The sequence below is a fragment of the Accipiter gentilis genome, chromosome 32 (genome assembly GCF_929443795.1).
Source record: "Accipiter gentilis chromosome 32, bAccGen1.1, whole genome shotgun sequence".
NCBI classification, from domain to species: Eukaryota; Metazoa; Chordata; class Aves; order Accipitriformes; family Accipitridae; genus Astur; species Astur gentilis.
In genome coordinates this window covers 7,027,083-7,049,664 of record NC_064911.1, presented here as the reverse complement: position 1 = coordinate 7,049,664, position 22,582 = coordinate 7,027,083, and the positions used below count along the sequence as shown (strand labels likewise).

Sequence of the window (22,582 nt, the reverse complement as noted above, 5' to 3'; positions counted from 1 at the left end):
TTTTGTCTCCATTAAACTCCATCAGGACTATGATCTGTAGCCAGTGGAAAAGGGAGGATATTTGGAGCATGTTATTTTTCCATTGATGGTGCAAATGGTCTCCTGCGAGGTGGTAGTATGTGGGTCCCCAGCTGCCCTACAGACCTCAGAAGTGGGATGAAGATTTTCAAATTGTTGTACTTTGTGCGCTTCTGAAAACACCAGCTCTTGTCTCCTCCTGCCTTTCTGCAAGGAGAAGAGAAAAATTATGTTGGGGCCAGTTCCTTGAGGCAAGATGGAATTAATGTTATAGGATCTGTGGTGTTGTGACATTGTCTGTCTGGGGAAAATCCTGAGTAATTTTGAAGTAATTTGGCACTCAAAAACCAGTTCATTACAAGTTCATGTTTACCACCAAGTCCTTAGGAAATACATACAACTTCAGTATACCATAAAGGAAGAGCATCATACCCATTGCTAATACCATCCTAGTTAACTTTCCCTGCCATGCACATCCTTCTACAGCAATGGAATTTGATTCCTTTTTTACTTTCCTCATTTTGGTGTATTGACTGATCTCAGAGTGCTCTCTCCTCCACTGCTCATTTCCATATTAGTTTGGGTCAAATCTGAAGCCCACTGATCTGAGCAGGAGCTGGGCAAGAGCTGGGCCTTTGGGCTTTGTAGTTCCTATCTGAGACTGAGTCAGTTAGCTACTCAAGGGGTTCCTCTGCAAGGTATGAGCTGCTCAAAGATGAAGCACATGAATAATATACAACCAGTCCTGCAGAATCTCTAAAAGTAAACTTCCAAGTTGCTGTGTTTAAAATTATGGCATACTGCAACTGCAAGCGTCAAAGACAGTGGAAGTGACAATGCTGATTTGTTTCTTTTTCATCCCAACTATATTTATTAGCAGGTTGTGTAAAGATGAGTCAAGGCTTGGGGTGGAAAGGATAGTGATTTAGTTTTTTAATTCTACTGAAAAAGCAGAGTCATTGCTGTTATAGATCTGGTAGTTGACATTTATACACACCTGGCACATAAAAAAGTGGAAGAAATTGGATCTACATTTAAAGGAAATATTTTGCATCACTCAGTTAAATTCTTTGAACTTGCAGCTTGCTTTTTTTTCTTTTCTTTTAGGAGTACATTTGTTTAAGGAAATGCAAGACTGATGTTACAGAAAACATAAATCTTAATCTACATGATAACATGTCTAAAAAAGATCTTTAATACTGACATATGTGACTTTTTCTAATGGTTAATAATTTTCGAGAACACAGAATGAACTTTTAAAGCTGCACCAAGGCTTTGAATGCTTACTAAAGCTATGATCATAGATTAGTTGTGACATGGTTTGAAGAACTGAGGAGGCCACCACAGCCACATGCCTATTCTTTTTACTTCACTGGTGGATGGCAGAAAGGTATTTCAACATATAGTCAGTATGAGTTACATACAATGCTTATTTGGCCCTCAGAAATGAAACTTATCCTAACTTCCTATTTTAAGGGTTCATATGCTCTTGAAATAATGCCTTCACTTGTAATACTACACACAGCCACAGACAAACCCACAGAGATGGAAATTAAGTCTCTCTTTTTTTAAGCTGAACTGAATTGTGTTAGCACCTGACTATTGTAGCAAGCCAGTGTAGCACTGAGCAAGAGGTCAAAAGCATAAATGAAAGAGGTCCAAAGTTTGCAGAATAGTAAAAAAAAAAAATATGATTGCAGTCTTTGGCTAGTAATGGGAAGGTGTAGAGAAGACGGAGCTACACTCTTCTGAGAGGTGTGCAGCAAAAGCCCAAGGGATTGGAGTTTAAGTGGCAACAGTGGAAACTGTGACTAGCAAGAAGAAAAAAAGTTGCCATAAGGGTGGCCACACACTGGAACAGGTGGCTAGAGCAGTGGTGTAATTCTGGCCTGGGAGATATTCAGAGCTTGACCGGGCAAGGACCTGAGCAACCTGCTGTAATAGGTCCTGCTTTGGGCAGACTTTGGGCCAAATGACTCCACAGGTCCCGTCCAGCCGCAGCTCTTCTGTGGTTCTCCGTCCCCAGAGCTCACGCGTATTCTACCACGTGAACACGGAGGTGCTGCAGGGAGCATGTCGTAGAGTCAGGAGGCATTGCTAAATGTGTACAGCATCTCCTCCTGGCATCAGGTGGGATTTCCTTGTGTGCTTTAGCAGGTGGAGATAAACTTGGTGCTGTTTGGTATCTTGTGCATTTGTGTTATACTGTGGGGAGTTTCCATTAGTAAGGAGTAGAAAGGGTTTCTTGAGATGCAAATGAAGAAGGTACAAGTAGAGGTAAAACTTGGCCTACCCTGCAAGTTCATGTCAAACAGAAAGCAGTTTAAAGGGTCACAGTTCAACACCACAGTTGTTTTGGTAGTCCTTTGCCATCTAGGTTGGTTCTCCTTTGCTAGATCTCCACGGTGGGTCTGGAGTTCACCTCACAGGAGACCTCAGGGCAGCCCTGTGTTTCGAGTCCCACTGGACACGCTGTCTCCGTTGACAGCATCTCTGTAGCTGACACAAAAGCCATATGCTCACATTACCATCGAGTACTGTTGGCTGTTGTGGGAGCTGGTCAGAATAAGCACAGAAGAGTCAGTGGGGTTTTGGAAGAAAAAATGTTGGGAAAGATTGAATAATTTTTGGATGAAACATTTTTCAGCTCTCACTGAGCATAGGAACGGGAGTGGGACTTGGAAATTAAGAATATTTTAGACAGAAACATTGCAAAAAAAATGTGAGCATTTCCTAGGTGTAGTGGGAGCTGGGGAAATGTGCAGAATGTTGGTGAAGGCAGGAGGGAAAAAGAAGGGGAATTATTTGTTGTATTAAAACATACTGATGGGTATTGCTTAAGGTTGCATCCTTGGGGAAGAGTGGCTGAAATCCAAACGAATGTGTAGCGGTATATAAAAATTTATTCTAAACTTGGACTCTACAATCAGGTTTTGAACCACTATAAAACCTCAAAATTGTTACATGTCTATGTCTCATCATTTTTTTTGCAGGAGAATTTGAGATGGGATCTGTTGCTTTGGAGGGAGAGAACAAAGGAAAATTTTTGACTATAAAAATGCCGCAAGAACCTTTTCTTGAGAGCTAAACAATTTCAGGATAGGTCTGTTGTGACAAGATATCCTATGTATGGCTGAACGAAAAGAAAGGGTGGACAGCCAGCCTGGGGTGCAGGCAATGGGTGTTAAATTCCTGTGACAAAATTCCCATGTAAAGGCACCAGCCCTCGAAATACTACCCAGAACGTACTATTTTCACAGGGGCAAGACATTATTTGGGCTTCCCTTGCTAAAGAAACAGTCTAAATTATTCCTATCTCCAAAATTGCCATCTATTTCTGCTGGTTCTGGGAATTAGCTATGTTCTGCAGCAGCATTCTCTGCTAGAAGAGTTGCTGCTCCCTTCCAGGCACAAACCCCTTCAGAAGTGGGTGAAACACATGTGTATGCCCATATAGTGGTTGAAGTCTGATCCTGCACGGCTGAAATCTGTGATAGTTTTGCTGTTTACTTTAACGTAAATGGGATTGGATCCTGTGCTAGTTGTGTGCTTTTGTGAACCATCACGATAGAAGGCATGGCAATAAATGTAGTAAGATAATAAACTTTGGCCATATTTCTATAGCAATGTATAAGCCCATCTGTATGCCGTATGTCAATAAAAACAACTAATTACAGAATAACTAAATATAAAGGGCCCCACAACCCTCCTGTATCCCATTCCCAAACTTCCTATTGTATCTACAGAAAGCCTGGACCATAAGCTGTATTTGTTCCATTAAGTCCTGATTTTGAATTAAAGCTAAGCAAGAAGATAACTGCAGCCTTATCCTTGCAAAGGCCTATTTGTGTCTTTATACATTAAAACTAGTCCTATTTGCTTTGGGGGAACTACTTCCAAAGTGCAGAGGTAGTTGCAGCTGTAACTCTTTGCCACACTGGAGCCTTTGAAGGTTCTGCTGAAAAAGCACGCAGGGTGAGAAAAACCTGCCTTAACCCTCCAATTGCTTTTCTTCTCCAGCTGGAAGTAAAGCGCATCATAATTGTTAATATTTCTTTTTCACTTATCCGCATGCAAAACCCCACGTGCTGCTTTTCCTGCACTTTTTGTCTGCTGTGAAATCAGGCTCCATGAGCTAAATGCATTCCTCTTCCCCCTGTTTTTAAATAGCATGTGAGGAGGAATACAGACATTTCCCTTGCAATATAGAGAAATAAACATACTAGGAGTTTTCAGCTGACTTTAATGAGTGTCTTTTCCATGAAATTCGTTTCTTCACATTTCTGAGTCAAACTTGCATCTTTGCTTACCACAGGTTCAATAACATGTTGTAAATTTTACGTTACAGCTTTACACTCACTATTAGGAAATACATTTAGGTCCAGAAAATACTATTCTTCTAAACACTTAACTTTAGACTTCACAGTTTCACAAGTGACAGGTCCGTGTTTCATCTAGCAAAGTACTGCAAAATCCAGATGCTGAAAAAATGAGCCTAAAATTATACATTCAGTCAGTATTAGCTATTTATAGACATTCTTCAAATGCATTTGAAATAAAGATGAAAACAAAGCTGTGAAGGTCACAAATCAAAGCATTATTGAAGATGACTTATATCCTTCCAAGGTACTTTCTTGCTAAGGATATGTTATATTTCTATTTTTATAATGCATTTACATTTTTTATTGATAAAGTGAGATTTAACTTGCAATGGAAGTGCCAGTCTTTCTGATATGTACTTTTGAAGCACTTTTTGCAGTGCAAGTCAATGCTTAATGGAAGTTACTTTATTTCTTAAATGCCTTGTGTTTATACAGGTGTTTGGATTTTTTTTTTTTTTACTTTTATTTTGCAACATCTGAAATGAAAGTGCCACAAATAAAAAGAGAAATTAAACCAATAGAAAAAAGGGATTTTATGCCAAGGGCGTACAAAAGGAGTAAAACGCATTTAGTAACAGCAAGGAAGAATTGGTCTGAAGAACTTCAGAGACTCTGCTTAGTTTTGTTCTGTAGTCAAACAATAATTTCCACTGGAAGCTGGCTTAATTTACTAATATACTAAAGAAGGATCACCACATGTATTTACACTTTGTCTTAAGAATACTTTAAGAAAAAACTGGTGTTGACAGTTACGTTGGTTGTTAATGTTGTTCCCCATGAAGCCCCTTTGCCATCCTTAGGGTGGAGTTTCAAAACAACAACAAACCTGCAGGGGATTGTGAAGGGTCATCCATGCTTCTCCATCACCCTCTCTATCATGTTTTGCTTATCCCTTCACAGAGGACTTACTTACTCATCCATTCCTTCTGCTGCTGACCCCCCTCTTTTGCTGATGGGGGGATGCCCGTGCATGGCTGTAGAAGGGAAGCAGGCACCATGAATGTCTTTCAAAATAAAGCTGTGCTGGAGAAACTTGTTTCAGACCCTCAGCCGACTATTTGGCCAAGTGTTGTTTCACTTTCAGTGAGTGTCCGTGGCTAGGTCAGGCCTCCTTCTGGAAAGTTTCCACATATGGGACCATTTTTCACGCTCCCTGGAACACCTTGGGTCCACAAACCTGATTGCTTGGATGTGCCCACATCTCTGTGGGCATTTTCTCTGCGATAGGGATTGTCAGTATACTTCAGTAAGTGGCTATGGGATGTAGTTTACATTCACACGGTCTGCTCTTGATTTAACTTGCTTCAGAAAAAGTTCTTGTCGAGCCCAGTTTGGGGCTTGACACGATCTTTGCTCTCCCTCCCAGAGGCCCAGCGCTCCCCAGGGGAACATCTCAGGGGAGGTGCAGCTCCTGCTCCCACCCACGAAGGGGGCAGCTGAGTGAATTTGGCACAGGGACCCTGCAGTGAGGGGCCACAGCAGCAGAAAAGGGTTGGTAGGTCGTGACTGGGGTGCACAGGTAGGGGCTGGACAACTACAGCGGTTTCTTCCCAGTGATGCTCTGAGACAGCTTCGAAGAAGGCATTCCATGGGGCTGTCTCACGGGTGAGCTCCCCAGGACGCAGAGCTGCCTCTTCTCTTTGCAGCACCCAGGACCAACAGCAGGGAGTCCATGCACAGGGGAAAAAACCCCAACAAAATGATTTTGCTCATTAAACCAATGATTTTCCTCATTAGAACAAGAAGCATCCCCCAACAACCTAGGGGGAGAAAAAAAGAGGACAACTTTCCACTGCAGATTACTGAAACGTTTGTTGCATCCCCAAAGTGAGCGCTTGCATGCAACAGATTCGGTGCCAGTACATTCTGTTCCTGAACAGCATATATGTTTCTTGAATATGACAACCCAGGAAATTTATTGAAAGCAGAGAAAATGTTAACTATTTTTTATTTCTTGCTCATATATTTCTAAGCTAAGTGACATTACACTTTCGTTCTCCCATAAATCTAATTTAAGATTCTTCAGATTTTAGATATTGGTTTTAGCTGTAACAATTCAGGACTTTTCTAGGTTTGGCAGAACTGCTGGATAATCTGCAGTAAATAATGTACTAGTCTAATGTACTCAGTAATTATTGAAAGTGCATGGTGTATGTAATTTCTGATTATGCAAATTTAATCATGTAGTTATCCTTGAAAAGTCTGTGAGGTGTTGACACAATTATTTATGACTTTTAAAAAATACTGCTGCTTTCTACTTATTACATATATGCCGTCAGTTTGTACTATCTGCTTAAAAGTGGTTGAAAATACGAATGTATCACCCAAATGCAGTGTGTGGTACAAAACTTATACTGATTCTTGCCTAGCACTTTCCATGGGCTTATTAGAAACAAATCTCTTGTGAACAAAATTAAAAATAGAGGCACAGGTATCTGACACCTATAAGGCAGCTAGAGCATCTAGTCTAATCTCCTGTACATCATGTGTCCTTCAGGCTCACACAGCTACCTCTGGCCTGGAAAATTCAGGTGCCAGAACCAAGTGCTGAATGCCAGCATTGGCTAATCCACAGATCTTTCTCGAACAAATGGCCTTAAAGTCCAAGAGGCACTAGCCAAGGAAGGAGCTGATAACACGCACCACAGGAGGTTGATATGTAATCTGTTATTATAGAATTGGATCATGTTGTTTCACTTTCTAAAACACTTTCATTTGCTTTTATCTTTCAAAATTAGATATTAGGTTTCCTTAGCTTGTGACTTCAGCCTCAAAATAATTTGGTATTAATTCTTTTGGCAATGGTGAGTGTATCTTTCTGCAGATGTAACTTTAAGTGGAGCATCAGTTAAAATGTTTGAAACAGGCTTGGGCTTTAACAGTGGAATGAATGTAAATTAGAAACTACTATTTGTCACTAAATATCTCTCCTGATGTCATCCTGCTTTTGTAAAACGCACTGTTTTTCTTTGGAAAGTCGTATTTCTGTAGAGCACTAAGGCCCATAATTATAATCTGCAGACAGAAATTACGTGGTGGTTACTTCGTGGCCGCATGTCTTGCTCTTGTGGAGCTGACTGGTGGACACCTTCAGCTAAGCATGGAGCTGAGCTCAGTTTGAATAGTTAAGCACAGAAATCCGACAGGGCAGCTCTTGCATGAAGCAAAGGCAGCACAGTGCACCAAGCAGGAATTTGACTTGATCTGGGGACTTTCCTGATGACCTCTGTGGTTTTGCACTTGGAGAGCACAGTCTTGAATTCATTCCTTAACTCTCCCCTTTGTATCCTGTGCATGTGCATAAGTATCCTGTAACAGGATAAGCATCAGGGAGTAATCATTATCAAACACCCGTGCATGGTATTAAGATAGACAGTCAAAACCTTGAGCTATGGAAAGTGGTTGGTGTAGTTAAATGTGTCAGACGTGACTCAAAAGTCTCCTTCCTTTCTGAAGATATTACTTCATTCATGTTAACCACATTTGTAAGTGGCCTGGACTGAAGAGATAGTGTTTGGGGAATTCCAAACTCTTTTATATGCAGTTGGGAGTTTCAGGAATAGCTGCTCTGCATTCCACATTGATATATAATCCTCATTATGGCTTTGAATAAGAACATGGTAATTCGCCAAAAAAATAAATAAAACAAGTTATTGGTCAGAGGCGTACTATATAGGGAGTACTAATAAAAACAAATATTTTTGGCTGTAGTCTAAAGTTCCTACTGTAAATGAGCTAATTTAGGGCTGTATCCTCCCCTGAGATCATGGGCTGGAACGTGAGATAAGCAGTAGCTGCACAGATACTTTTGGGTGGTAGCATAGAAATGTGCCTCCTCCACTGGCTCCACATTCAAAGGGAAGGAGAGGGGGAGCATTTGCTGGCTTTTCCCTGTAGGAGGATCAACCCCTCCAAGAAAAATGTATGCAGATCCCAGAAGAAAATCCGTCTTCCATGAACTCCAGGAGAGACAGACGTAGACACAGACGGCATAGACGTGTCTTCAGATAGATGGATCCCTTTGCCCCCGCAGACGTTAAGGACCTGGAGTATTGCTATTAGTACAGAGCTAACTGTAAACCCTGGCCATCTGTGCCTTCACAAACAGGTGGTGACACATGGCTTATTCTTCAGTTACTGACTTGCTTACCGTAATATTCAAGTTGTGGTTTCACGGTCAGCTTGAACCACACCAAGCCCACGTCTGCTGCCGACAGGGGCAAGTCTTATCCACCCAATGCCCCGAGCTGGTACGTGCTCCCTCCTGCCGTGAATTACCCTGGGGGCTCTGGGGGCACTTGCTGCATCGGGGAACCTGTGCTGCTGGAAGGGAGTCCCGTCAGAAAGGGGATTTGCTGCAACTTAGACCAGCACTCTGATCTGACTGACAGAAATAGCGTTAACGTTGTGTGAGGGAGAGAACTTAACAGCATGAGGTGGTCATAAAACCTAACCCTTGGGAGGCTTTTCAGGAGAAGGGCTGGGCAGGGAATTTTTCTTAATTTCCAGAAAGAAAAAGAAGAAGAAAAAAAAAGAAAATGGGGGGGGGAGGGAGGGGGAAGAAAGAGATTTAGCACTCTGTTTTTTTATTAACTTCTTTAGGTGTTTCTTGAAAGTGCAAAATCTTTTGGGTTTTGGCTGCCAGAATTGAAACCCATCGACCAACCAGCCCCGCCCAGCTTTTGTTTTTCCCACTGATTTTTTTAAACAAATAATGCCGTAATATTAAAAAATCCCAACAAACTATCAAAGAGACGTAATTGGAATTTTATCCATGAGTTATTCTTCGATTTAAATTGCTCCCAAAGAACTTACCATTTATTTAATGTACTCATAAATACAGAAGAGGAGTGTACTAGATTCACAGGTTAGGAACCTCCCCTAGCCCAAATGTATTGATCCTAATTTACTACTGTAACAATCAATGCCACTTAGCATCGCTTCACTCCTGCAGCCAAGCACATCAGACGGTGCACAACACATCCCTTTAGTTCAGTCCTGCAAGGGCAGGATGAGTACAAAAAGTTTTCACTGAGAATGGAAAGTTGTAGAAACATAGATTAACACATCTTTTCCTATTTTGGTTTTCTTGTCCTTTACTGTTGCTTTATTCATGGTATCCACCTGCAATCATGAAGTCTTACCCTAACAGTAAATACACACTTGCAGTAGCAAGGCAGTAGCATTCCTTGAGTATAGCAGGGTCTTTCCTCAGGGGTTTATTCTTGAGGTTGTCAAAAGGCAGAGAGGTTACAACAAAAGAAGGAAAAAAAAACCCCAAAGGTGAAGTGGTTATGCCCAACCACAAGTTACACATAAAAGCTTTATGCCCATGTCATGCAGCTCTGCTATGTAATAGCTTACTGTCAATATTGGCCCTGGGTTGGAAGAGTTGTATTTCATCACAGTCTGCTCATCGGAGCCCTGGTTTACAAATGCTGAATTCTAAACGTTCCTGTGACTTCAGTTCTGGGCCTTTCTTCACTACATACTACTGAGTTTTGGGCTGCTGCCCTCCGGCTCTCGGCAAACCTCGGGTGCCGGCGGGAGCTGACTCCGGCCGCTCACCTGGCTCTACGCTGCCTTCTTCTAAACCTGGAAGTGTTAGAGGAGGGGAGGCATAAGCTTACAGTACCATGTTGTGCAAAAAGCTTATTGTTTTGTTTGTTTGTTTGTTTGTTTAGCAGTTTCCAAACTGCATGCTTGTAACGATCTTGTGCTCCTGAGTTTTGCGCGTATCAGCTAAGGCAGAGGGGGTGAATGTCTTGTCTGCTTCAGACAGTGTCAAAAGTCCAGTTTATTTGAGTGGATGAGGATTCCATCTCTTCTCTTCTTAGTCCTTTTAGAGGACTTAATTTGAAGAACTTAAGGACTTAATGTAATAACTTAATTTCAATAAAGCCCTATGATATGAATAAAGCAGTAGCAGCACTAGGGGAATGGTTGCACACTGGTTTTCAGTTAGTGGTCCTTGCAGCTCCTCAGATCTGTAGACTACTTCTAAAGTACAGCAAGCCTAAATTTGGCTTAAATTTGCTGTACAAAGGGCTCCCACCATAACTGGAATGACCTTAGGTGTCCACAAATGACAGAAAGGCTGAAAAACACACAAAGGGCATTCATCTACCAAAGAAGTGGAGCTCTAAGCTACAGGAGCTTCCACTGTTTCTACACACCATTGAGAGCAGGTTTACAGTCCTTCTGCCTTTTGAATATCCCAGACTTTCTCTTCTTTACACACTGTCTCACCAGTGCTGGTAGCACCCAGATGCGTAAAAAGAGATTTCCTGAAAAAAACCAGTCCAGAAATGGATGTCTCAAAAGTTCTCCAACAGCTGAAAAACATCAGTTCTTATAAAATATGTGACAAGTACAGTTGCATGACAGTGTGAGGGGGTCTGAAAGTCCTGCTGGCGCTCACTTGGGATAGTCTGCATAACTGTTCAGGGATTCACCTCCTGTGAGTAATGATAAAACATCCTAAAGTTATGCTGGTAGAAATCTGGTGCGATGCCACTCTGTATTATTCATCGTACCGGAGTGTGTGTCTGGGTCAGTGTGTGTGTGCAAATCTCCAGTGCTGTGTGCCATTCATAGCTCTTCATGCTGACATTCACATGTGTGTAAAGTGAAGGCTCCCACCGTCCCAGCGGTGGTGATACAGGGCTCTTTGGGGAGAGATGCTGCCCTGTGGGCAGAGCTTTGGTGCTGCTCTCCTGTGCAGCCTGTGCGTGGGCAATCATTCAGTACCGTCCTTGCTTTCACTGTCCCAGGAATCTGGCCCAGCAATTCTGGCATCTCATTTGCCGTTGATTAAGCAGCCCTTCATTATCTGGTATTGGCTACGCATTGTGGCTGTATTTTTAACATTATTCCCTTTGCAGATAAGTACTTTGGGCCACATTCATCCCCGGCAGAACAGCAGCGCGGACCATGTTTCTTTATTTGCTGCAGCCAAGCTCTGCTCCGCGTGGGCGTCGCTTTGCTAGGAGTTTGGCCTGGAGCCTTTTTCCGTCAGTTTTGCTGACTGCCTGGTCATGCTCTCTCGCAGCACTTGAGTGTGGGGTGTAGAACACATTGGAAGGAACCTGCTGGTGTTTTTAGGTGAGCATAGCATGCCAAATTACGGAAAAGGGACCTACGTTCCTGTCTGCAAGGTAACACGAGTGTGAAAATGTACGAGAGGGGTGCGTACTGCCCCCCATGTAGAGAGGACGTTCAGCCTCTCAGTAATTTGGCAGTATACGTGTACATTAAAAAGTCTAATCCTTTTGATACGACTATAAAAAGGAAAAACAATGTAATCACATCTGGTGAACTCCAGAGCTGTACGTAATTCTGCAACCCTTTGATGTATTTACATAACTCGAAAAATGCGGGTTGCATGCACGCGTGCACAGAAAGACAACAGACTCCATAGCTGGTCTGTCTCCTCCTGTGTGGGGTAGCACAGGCAGACCCAGGTCTGGCTGCTTTCATACAATAACGTGGTTTTATCTTGATATTTTAATCTGTCCTGAACGTCAGAGGGAGATTTGTGTTGTGAGCAACATTGCTACTTTTTCCTCTTGCTGTTGTTCTTGTATGATGCTTTGGATGCATCAGGGGTTGGAAACCAGTACCAAAAGCCAGATCCTGTCGTGAGTATTTAATGCTGCCCACAGCCTGATGCCAGCTACCCTCTTTTCTCGGGGATATGGGCAGGGCATGTGAGCCTGGTGTACTGTCCCAGCAGTCTCCTGCCTGTCCTCTGGTGTCTTCTGTCCCAGGGCCCTTGGGCCATGCTCACTACATGCTCTGTCCCCCATACATAACTAAAATACAGCTTCTTTTCATTTGGTGGTTGCGGGGTGCGTGCCATCTCCCCTGAGAAGCCGTCGCTTCCCCGTCCGTGCTGCACCACAGCCCCACAGCAGCCCTGTGGCTCCGGATGGGCGACCAGACACGCACAGTCCCACTGGTTCCGCTGACCCAGTGGACGATTATTTGTTTTGCGTGGCGGGAAGGCTTCCTGTTAGGTGACAGGACCTTTTTCCATTTCAGCCGTATGATGGACTTGCGGCTGGCCACGTGTCAGCAGAAGCTGCAGGGTCCGTCCCTTGGGTGCTGCCAGGACTGCTGCTGCTGTCTCTGCTCTCCGACGCCCTGTGAGGTGGGGTGCCACGGGGACCTGTACCGCTAAACCAGGATTAATGAAAGCTAGTCTTGACTCAGGATGCCGGGAACTGTGAGAAAACCTGCTCTGTGGCTACAAATACATCCTTCCAGGGTTAAACCCTAAAGCAGGAAGGCACTTAAGCAAGCACTTAACTTTCAGTTTGTGTTATGATTTCCTTGTTTCAGTTTCCTGAATAGAGATGTCTCCCTAAACCAGGCTTTAGTGTCATTTTGGCTCTTACATTAGAGTCATACTAGCCAGGGGATGCAGGGCAAAATCTACAGCCACGTGCAGACCCTGTGACAGACTGTCAAGCACAAACATGACCAGCATGAAATTTGGGATGGGGGTGGAGGAGGTTCTGGCAATAAATACCATCTGGTTCAGAAAGTTAGTACCAGATGTCGGGAAGCTTCCAATTCCAGCCAGTAAAGGTGGAGCTAAAATAATTAAAATTATATTTCTGTTTGGAAAAAAGCAAGGAAAACTGTCTTGGCTTTTTTTTAACAACGATTTCCAGAAGTAGAAAGACAAAAGTCATGTCTTTTGCAAACTAGGACATGTTCCACTTTAGAGTAGCTATAAATGAATATCCAGGTGAGAAGGAGAACACACTGCTAAAGGTTGAGTTTGAAGCAGAATTCCCCCTTTTAGGATCACCGCTACACAGCGGTACGGGGGAAAAGTCGAATGGCCAGAACAGTTGCATATGCATCTTTCCAACTCATATTGGCTAATATTTGCTTGTCTTTGATTCCCATACCATGTGGTGTAGAGTTGGCAACTGGTTTGCAAATGTTCTCCGTCATCTTCTCTTCTACAAAGAATCCATCTTCTTGGGGAAAAGATGTGATATGAATGGGCCTGGCATAGTTCAAACAACTTCTCTTAAACCCCAATAGCTTCAAGCAAGTCTGAGCCCTGAAAGAAAATCCAGAGCGACACGGAGCATTTCTGGAATGGAGTCCACACCTCTGAGCTCAACACGTGCTTCCTAAGCGCAAAATCCTGCTTCTGTCGGGCGAACCACCCAGACGGCGAGAGCTCAGGAGAGGCAGAAATCCCCGCACCGCTGTCAGGCGTTTCCAGCTCAGCAGCTCTCTGAGCCGGAGCAGGCTGGGCGAGCTGGGGTCCTGCGTGCTCCGTCTCCACCACGACGCGAGGTGGCACGCAGCTGGTCCTGGGTGGGTGACAGGCTCAGGGCAGGGGACAGGCAGCATTTCTGGGGGACAAAGAGGGGCAGAGGTACCCAGCTCTGTAAGGAGCGTCGGAGCCCCTTCTCTTTGTCTAGGCGGTGTTGGAAGTTGCTTCCCAAAATGTATTTAAACCCAGCTTTCTTCTGAAACCTGGGTTAACCAAGTAAAATACGTGGGTAGGGAGGAGAGACGCAGTGCATGCTTGCATGCTGAGCAAAGACATCAGAGAGACAGAAATAAACACCGCTGCGGCACAAGTCCCCTCTTTCCTGGGTAGGCTTCTTTGCTGGGGGTGAGGTACCGTTATGGCAACACAGTGATGAAAGTATGCAAACCGTGAAAACATGATCTAACACCGGGTTCAAAATATTTTTCTGTTCAGTTTAAATAAAATCTAGTAGTTTCCAAATTCTGTGTATGGTGTTTCAAAAGCTTAAAATACAAATCCCATAAATCCAATGAATAATGTGGTGGGCGTGGATTTCCTGGGGAAGGGAGGAAGGAAACTGAAAGGCATGTCAGTGCTGTTAGTGTTTCTATATGACTTAAATCTGAACGACATCGCTGTTGAAAGTTTGCTTTTATCAAAACAAGTGTCTGTTGCTTTTGAAGATATTTAAGTTCCGTGGAAGGAAAAAATCTTCGCTTAAAACCATTACATTGGTATCCCATTTGATCATCCATGGATAGCTGAGGAAGGTGTACAAAATGGGAATTTGGCTTGTTTTGGGGTTTCTCCAATAGACCATTGAATTAAGCACATCATTTTCATGGATTTAAAGAGGGACAAAGCTGTCTTCTTTAAGTAGTAAGGGGGAAATGAACCAAGTTCTAAACAGTGATATCTTTAATTGCACTGTGTAGTACCACACTTTATAAATGGTTCCCTTACATCATGAGGACTGCTTCTGGGGCAAGCTGCAACTCAGTGTTAGTCAGTCTATCAACATTTCTCCTGAGTAAATAGGTAAAAGTTATCTGCAGTTTGATTTGCAAGTTAGTGTAGATGTGGGAACAGATAACGAAATTAAAAAAGCCCATGCTGAGCAAAAAGATTTTTTTTTCTGATAGTGCCTTGCTGCTTTAAAAGATGAAAGAAGTTCAATGTCATGGGCAAAAGGAAACCTCTTGCGTGAGAAATGGGAATTTCCAGGCGTTTAGGGAGAATGGAGAAAAAAACCAGATTACTTTAAATGACATTCATGTTCCTACATTTCTCCATGTCTTCTAGTTTTCTGACTTATCAATCCCAATTTATTAGCAGTTATTTGATGTTCTTGTTACTGAGCAGTACTTCACATTATTTACATTATATATTGTTATTATTTTAAATTGTTTTAATGGTCCCCCACCACCCGCACAAGAAGACAAATGCACTCCGCCTGCCCTAACCCCTCTGTACTTTATGACCAGACATGGATACGGGATCCCAGAAGATCCATGCTCTGAGTGCTGTTAATTGAGTGGCTGGACCAGATTTGCAGCTTTTGTAAATGGGCACAACTTCAGTGAAATGATACTTATTTATATCAGCTCCAGATCTGTCCCAATCCTGCTGTATAATTCTAAATTGGGAAGAAGTGGTTGTGGAAATCCCTGATACCTTGGGTGAACAATGGGGCTGTGCAGGACAGACCACATCCCAGAGTCCTTGTTTTGGGAAAATGGTCCTTTATAGAAAAAGGCCAATTTTCCTTGAAAATTTCAGGGCTGACTCTTTTCTCCTGTATGAAATATATCCTAAACAGACTGTATGGAAGCAGAAACGTCTTAGAGCTTCAACTGTACTGGTTCTCAAGGAGGTCTGGGGAAGGAAAGATGCTTATCAGTCTGTAAAAAGATAAGAGATTTCTACTGAAAATAAACTTTTATAATATAATCATATGACTTCTTGTTTCTTTGGTTATACAGCTGCCTTGGGATCTGAGCTCCTGGTAAACAGGTTGGCCTGTTAAAGGACATGATTCAGACTGTCCCAGATCCAGCAGCTCACATCAAGGTTAGTTTCCTGTTTATTGTGAGTCCTCAGATATTTTCGGAGTGATAAAATTAAAGAATATGTATACATACTGCAGGTTTTCTTGCATGTTTATAAATTGTGTGGGTCTTTTATTCCTCAATATTTATATGCTATTGTACGAGTTAGTGCTGCAGTCTTCGTTGCTGACACCTGTACTGATGTGCTCTGACGTATGTGGTTATTTTGATGATAATTTTTTCTAAGATTAAAAACCCTTGATTGGCCTTTAATATTTGGTATGCTTGGTAAAATACACCTACTTGAAAAATACTGAATTCATATGTCCACAGTTCTGCTCCATGAAAGCCAGTGGCATGCATTAAGTTAACTGGAGAAGGAAAATGAGCATAATGCAAAAAATCAAAGCCAAAGAAACATCCCATTGAAAAGATTCAGTGCATAGTTCTATGCAAGTCGTAGGACTGTAGACACTGAACTGTGCTACTGCCTTAAAAACAACATTGTTTTGCTACATTTCAAAAGCTGTTGTACTGTTTTTACTTTATTGATACTGTTATTACTATTGCTATTGTTACTGTGTCTTTCTTATCCTTCTTCACTGAAGACTAGGAACCTGCTAGACTTGGCAGGTGTAGCTGATGATGTGTTGCTGAGAACAAGACATTTTTGGGCATTGCACATAAACAACAACAGCATCTGAGCCTCACAAACTGACTGATGTGGGGGATACTCTATTTCTGCCTCACTATTTCGTCATCTAGAGGTTTTGTTTGGAAACGGTTTCCTGACTGCTTCTAGAAAAGAACAGTAATTCTCTTTTGCAAGGTAAAAAGACACTCATATAGCAGTGTCTTATGTGGAAAAAGCATACCGATCCTTATATATAATAATATGATGAAACTGCATACTTCCATTCACATGGATTTTGCTGTCTGAAAATACCGCTTGTGTAATAAGATTGCTGTGATCAAAGAAATAGATCAGTTGTGCTAAGCAGGTTGTAAGTGAAAAGTTTTCTTTTATTCTTTCTGACTGCCTTTCTGTCTGTCTGTCTTTCTGTCTTTCCTTGAAGTTACATTTTCTACAATTTCTTTCATGGAGTTTCTTCTCAGTTGACTTGCTATCTACCAGTCAGCAGTTCTTTATAGAAAAGCTTCATTTTTCAACTTGTTTTTAACTGAATAAAAATGAAATATTATTTTAAACAACTCACTTTTCCTGTTAAAAGGCAGTGAATGAAAGAAGCTCTCTATATAGCTCCCTGCAGCGTTTTTGGATTGTGTTTAGATACTAGAACGACTGGCAGTAGTGTAAGAGCTTGTCCCTTTCCTCTCTCCAAGTTTTCCAAATCCCAGCGCTTTCAGTGGTTGTTTTTATGAAAAGACCAGAAAAACACCACCACCATGAGCAGTCTCGCCTCAACATGTCTCATCACCTGGATTTCAACCAGGAAGACTTCAAAAATTGTAAGGGGGTTTAGTACCTCTTCATGCTGTTTAAGTGTCCGCAGTGCCAGAAATAACATTAAGAGGAACTCAGTTTCATGCTTTCTGCCAAAACTGGTATCTGAAGCACGTTTTTTAACCATGGGAGTTAGCGTTTGAGAGGGCAAGGCTGGGTATGCATGCATCTTATTACAGGACATAAAAGAGAGCTGCATAAAAATCTCTGTAATTATGTGTTCAAGGGAACCCGTAGGAGCCTGTTTTCAGCAGAACAGCATGCAGAAGTTGCTGTTACATTGAAAAAGGGTGTGAGGAAGGCAATTACTTTAATACTGTTTGGGATAGGAAAGCCAGCCAACTAGACATCAAATCCTTCACGTTTCTGTTTATGTCATTAGGGTCTGCTTTGGTCTAAACACATTCTTCAGAAAGCTGCCAGAGATGCTCTGTTCGTTTAGACTTTAAAAGTGGATGGATGTAACTACATTCTTAAAAATAAGCTATGAGAAAGTATAGCACATGGGATGTGGGAAAGACTATTTGGTGTGATGGTCTTTTCTGGTGAGGTAGAAGGGACAAACTGGGTTCATTAAAGTCATCCTTGATATGTTGGTTTTGTTTAGATTACTGTGCTCTGTCAGGTAGGTCACATGGTATTGTTTATTTTATTTTTTTGACTAAGCAGACACAGCCTCATTCATGTGCATTTAGAGCTGTAACTTCGAAGATCACTTTCTAGGAAGTGTCTGAATTATTAAGATTTGACAGATTTTACGATTTAAGTTTTCTGCCTGAACATGTGCAGAAAATTAATGTGAAAGATAAATGAATATGGCAATATGAATATTCAGAGACATCTTTTTTGCAGAAAGGGTGATTTCATTTGCATCATGTGAGTTTTTATGTGTGCTATTTTAAAATCTGCCTTTCCCGCTACCAGGAGAAAATGTAACCAATCTCAAAGCTCTCGTGCTCCATTCCTGAATGAGAAATGGTGAGAGCTGGATTCCAGCACCCAGGCAGATCCTGTCCAATTTTGGGAATGTTTTGAAAGTCTTAATGTGTGCTTCCTCATTTTGTTTAGCCAGCTCCATTCCATAGCTACCAAAGATTAGGCTTTACATTTTTTCAGCTTGGATGAAGCATCTGTAATTGATATGGTGAACCTGTGTTCCTGTTGCTCCCTAATGCCTAGTTTCACCTGAGTCACAGCCTTGTGTTTTGCCCAAGCAAAAAGGAAAGAAACATTTGATGGGGACAAGAAGAAGGATGTATATGTTCAGACCTTTAGTTCCAGTTCAGTAGAATATGTGGAATTTTGAACCTGATCTTTGAGCAATTCCACACACTTTTAGTGCCAGTGAGAGGACTGAAATAGTAAGACTTACTCGCATCGATAAATTTGAGTGTGTGCCCAGTGATTTGTGGGATCAGCACCCTAGTTTAACAAGGTTTGCTACTGCTAACGGCTTAAAATAGTGCTATTAGTTTGTATTGGTGGCAAACTGTTAAGAAAATAAGTGTTTGTTTGATTTAAAGCAAGAAAATGATTTCTTGCTCTCCAGTATCCCTAATTAGAATGAAGAAATTATTTGTGGACAGTCATTTGGGGAGTTTTTGATAGTTGCAAGGGCTTGGGTACAAGGCGCTGGTTTGTGTATTCCCTCACTCTTCCAGAATAGTTTTTCTCTAACAAGTCTGCACACCGGAGAAGAGTTTGTAGACAGGACTCTGCAACCAACTCTGTCCTCACCTCTTACCCTGCCCATGCCACTGAAAGGGGCTGTCATTTTTATTGAGTGCTATAAAATTCTTGATGTTAATCATAATATTAAGGAAGATTTTTGTCTATGCTGTCAGGCGATCAAGGTCCTTTTGTCACCAATAGAAGTTTTCAAACACAGCAAGAGTGGATCTCTGATTCTGTGTCCACTAAGGGTCACTTCTAGAAAATGCAGCATTTTTGCTGTCTTTCTAAACTAGGTGTTGCATGAATGTGCTGAATACAGTTTTCACCAGGAAGCTGAGCCTTTGTCAGTCTGAACTATTTTGATTTAGGTAGTCTGCCATTTGAGAGGTACATAAGGATCTAGCTGCTTAGACCGCTATTAAATAAAACAACTTAAGAAGAGTTGTATCTCATCAAACCCAAAAGAAAGGGTAGAGACGTTTTCAAGAAGTCAGTGGCTAGGTTGTCGCTTTGTATGGGCAAGACTAACTGTCATTTACACACAAGTTTTAATGTGATTTTTTTGTTGTTCTATTATTCATTAAACTCTAGCTCTTATAACAGTAGTCACAGAAACACTGTGCGAATGCTACCTGAGATTTGCATATTTTGTTTTTAGTGATGTGTGCTTTGTGAATACTGACCATTCAATAAAACTTGTATTTTTTTAAGGGTTAAATTCTGCTTTCAGCAGCCTCATTTGCAAAGATCAAATGCTTGTTTGACTTTACTTAGCCTGTGCCATCACTGCAAGGGGATTTTGTGGAACCAATTCTCGGGAACTGAGAAGTGAATTCTCAGGAATTCAGAAGTGACGTGGCCTTCACTGGGAGAGGAGGAGTAGAGCGTATGGCTTATAGGTAAAGAAATGAATGCATCTATCAGGAATGGAGTCTAACCTGGGGTAAATGTGTATAGTTTTCATTGACACAAGTGTGATTTATGCTGGTGGAAGATTTGGTCTGTGTATATTTAGGTGGTCTGATTTTTCTGTTCCTTGGTGATGATTTTTGAGATCTGGGATGACATAACTGAAGAGACAGGTGAACAGCAGCAGCTGAACAGAGGTGCTTGTGAATTGCATAGCTGCCTTTTGTCTTGTAGAAGTTGAAAAATGGGGACACTTTACATCCCAGATAGCTTAATCAAAGAGGACATTTTTTATAAAAGTTCTCGAAGGGCATCAAACACTTTGAGCCAAATTCAGCTGGTCTGTGTCTGTACAATCTCATTTGTTCTGTGGATGTAACTACAGGTTGTTGCCTCTGAATCTATCGAATTGAGGTTACCAAATCTGAAAGCTGTATCTAATATTACAATGAAGGACAAGCTGGTTTCTCAGAAGAAATAGAAGAATTACTCCACAGCTATTTCTGAAAATTACTCCTGAATTTAGCATTTATGTGCCTAGGCTATGAATTAGGTGGCACATGCACATTTCCATGCACAGCATCCCATATTGTCATTGGAAGTGTTACAAAACCTGATCCCAGAGCTCCCTTGTTGGCCAAAGAAATATGTTGGCTTTCAAATTGTGGTGGTGTAGAGATGCTGCTGGATGTACCTAATCTGTTGTGTTATGGTTAAATCTGATTTTTTTTTAACTGGTATTATTCATTAGGGAGCATATTCTGGGTCTGATATAATCTGTTATTTTTCCTGGAATTGTGGAGTCTCTAAATAGGATCCAAGACTTCATTATGCTGAGAGTTTTGTATGCATAATACAGTCTTTGCCTGAATGGGCAAGGGGAACAAGAAGGGAAGGAGGACAGAATTACTATTATCCTCCAGGATAAGGAGGATAAAGCCAGGCTTTTCCTCCCACCTCTTTTTAGGGTCTTGACTAAGCTAGGAGCCTAGTCTTTGTGGATTCTTTGCATTGCTAAAGCACTTCTTTCATTGCTTATAAAATGATATTTGGGCAGCTCAGCTACGAGTGAGAGCATGGAAGTCTGAGCCAAAGATACAAAGAGCTTTGCCCAAAGTCACATGTGAAGTAAGCTAACGGCAGACACATTGCAGCATAGTTGAGTAGGCGATCCATATGGAGTATGTAATACTACTGTATCACAGTGTGTCACCACTGGAGTCAATTTGATAACATACTCCCATCCTATCAAGAAAATACGGAATAACTGCTCCTGATGGTTGTTGGCTAATGAGCCAAGCCTCCCACAGGTATGAATCGGTGATGACCCCATGGACATATTGCCTGCAATGGCCTCTAGCTGGGAGATGGTGCCTTTAGCCCCAGCACACAGAGGTGAACAAGCTACTGTGGGTTATCCGGGCTGCAAACGTGCTGCCTGACAGCTGCTCCGGGATAACTGCTGCATGCAGGCTCTCATCTTGTGGGTTACAAATGTCCTTCAGTGACAGATGTGAAAAAGCATCAGTATCAGCAGTCCCCGAAGCTGCCGTTGCTGAGTAGCTGTAAGTCCCATCCCCTTTGCTTACCCCTCACTGTGTACTTCATTCATTATTCTGGCAAAACTTTAAAAGCTCTTCCCCTGCTTTTGTACTGACAGGGTAACACCACTGTTTCAATTTCACTATGCTTCTTACTGATTATGCTAGCTGGATCACAGTTGCGAAATCTTGTTTGAACAATAGCCATGGTTTACGCTGGGTTCTCATCAAAATAAAGGAACTGAGTTTGTCATGAATGTGGGTGACACTCCTCCGTACCAGCGCTCATTCACCAAGCCCCCAAAGTGCCAGGCTTAAAATCTGGAGTGTTATTTCCATCCTCTGTCATCATACGTCATTTACCTGTAATAATGCCAGAATCACTACTGTATTTGAAAGCTAGAATCTCCTTACATGCAGAAATTGTGATTTACTTCTCAGAAGTTTTGAATTCTGGATTGTAACCAAATGATTGCTGTAGAATTTACATGGGTAAATTTTTCTTTTCTTCTTTTTTTTTTTTTTTTTTTTTACTTTTCTCTTGAACTCTACCTCCTTCTCTCTGCCTGAGAAAATGCCTCCTTGCTAAAGGAAAAGGGAGATAATGGCTTCTGTGTACTATAATTGATGAACTTTCAGCAATTCGGAGCGAATCCAAGATTGCTGCCAACAGCCAGATGGAAAACAGTGTTAATGACATGTTCAAAGAAAAGTATGTTATTTTGATAGGGGATGGTCTAGAGACTTTCATCTCTATTGTTCTGGGGACTAATGGCATGGATAATTCCTTAAGTGAGGCCATTTTTAAACAAAAATTATCTTTTTCATAAGCAGGAAAGAGCAAACGAAAGAGTACCAAATGCATTTTCAATGCTCTGGCTGATATATATGCTTTACACTAACCCTTTGTAATGTGGAGTCAGACGTGTTCAAATCTCATTTCTGCAGTCTGCCAGATGGTTAAAAGTCTGGACGTTTCTGCTGCTGATGGGTAGAAATCTTAAAATGGATGGTCCTGAAAACTAGAGCTAGGGTGGTAAGCTGAGGCGGGGGGAGAAGTTGCAAGAAGAAGTTGGGAAGGACAGACTGGGACAGGAACAAAAATGGGACAAAAAGCCTTTGGGGAAACTGGGACAAAAGATCCCTCTCCTTCCTCTTCCTCCCCTCTAGAGCCTGGAGTGGGATGGAGGGCTCCCAGATCGTAGGCTTGTTTTGCTGCCTGTAGATCTCCCTCAAGCTCACTGCCAAAGTAGGTGTCTCCT

At 42.0% G+C, this 22,582-nt stretch overlaps 1 protein-coding gene across 5 annotated transcripts in view; it reads left to right on the top strand.

Annotated features, from left to right (window-relative positions):
• Positions 1–22,582, top strand: part of ERG (ETS transcription factor ERG) — a 148,544-nt gene that overhangs the window by 23,875 nt on the left and 102,087 nt on the right. For 4 of the 5 annotated variants that reach the window (XM_049835084.1, XM_049835082.1, XM_049835079.1 and 1 more), the window contains exon 2: positions 15,666–15,753. The exons of the other annotated variant lie outside the window; for it this stretch is intronic. In XM_049835084.1, the coding sequence (XP_049691041.1) occupies positions 15,715–15,753 (39 nt within the window). In that variant the 5' untranslated portion in view covers positions 15,666–15,714. The remainder of the gene's footprint in view (positions 1–15,665; positions 15,754–22,582) is intronic. 5 annotated transcript variants of the gene reach the window in all.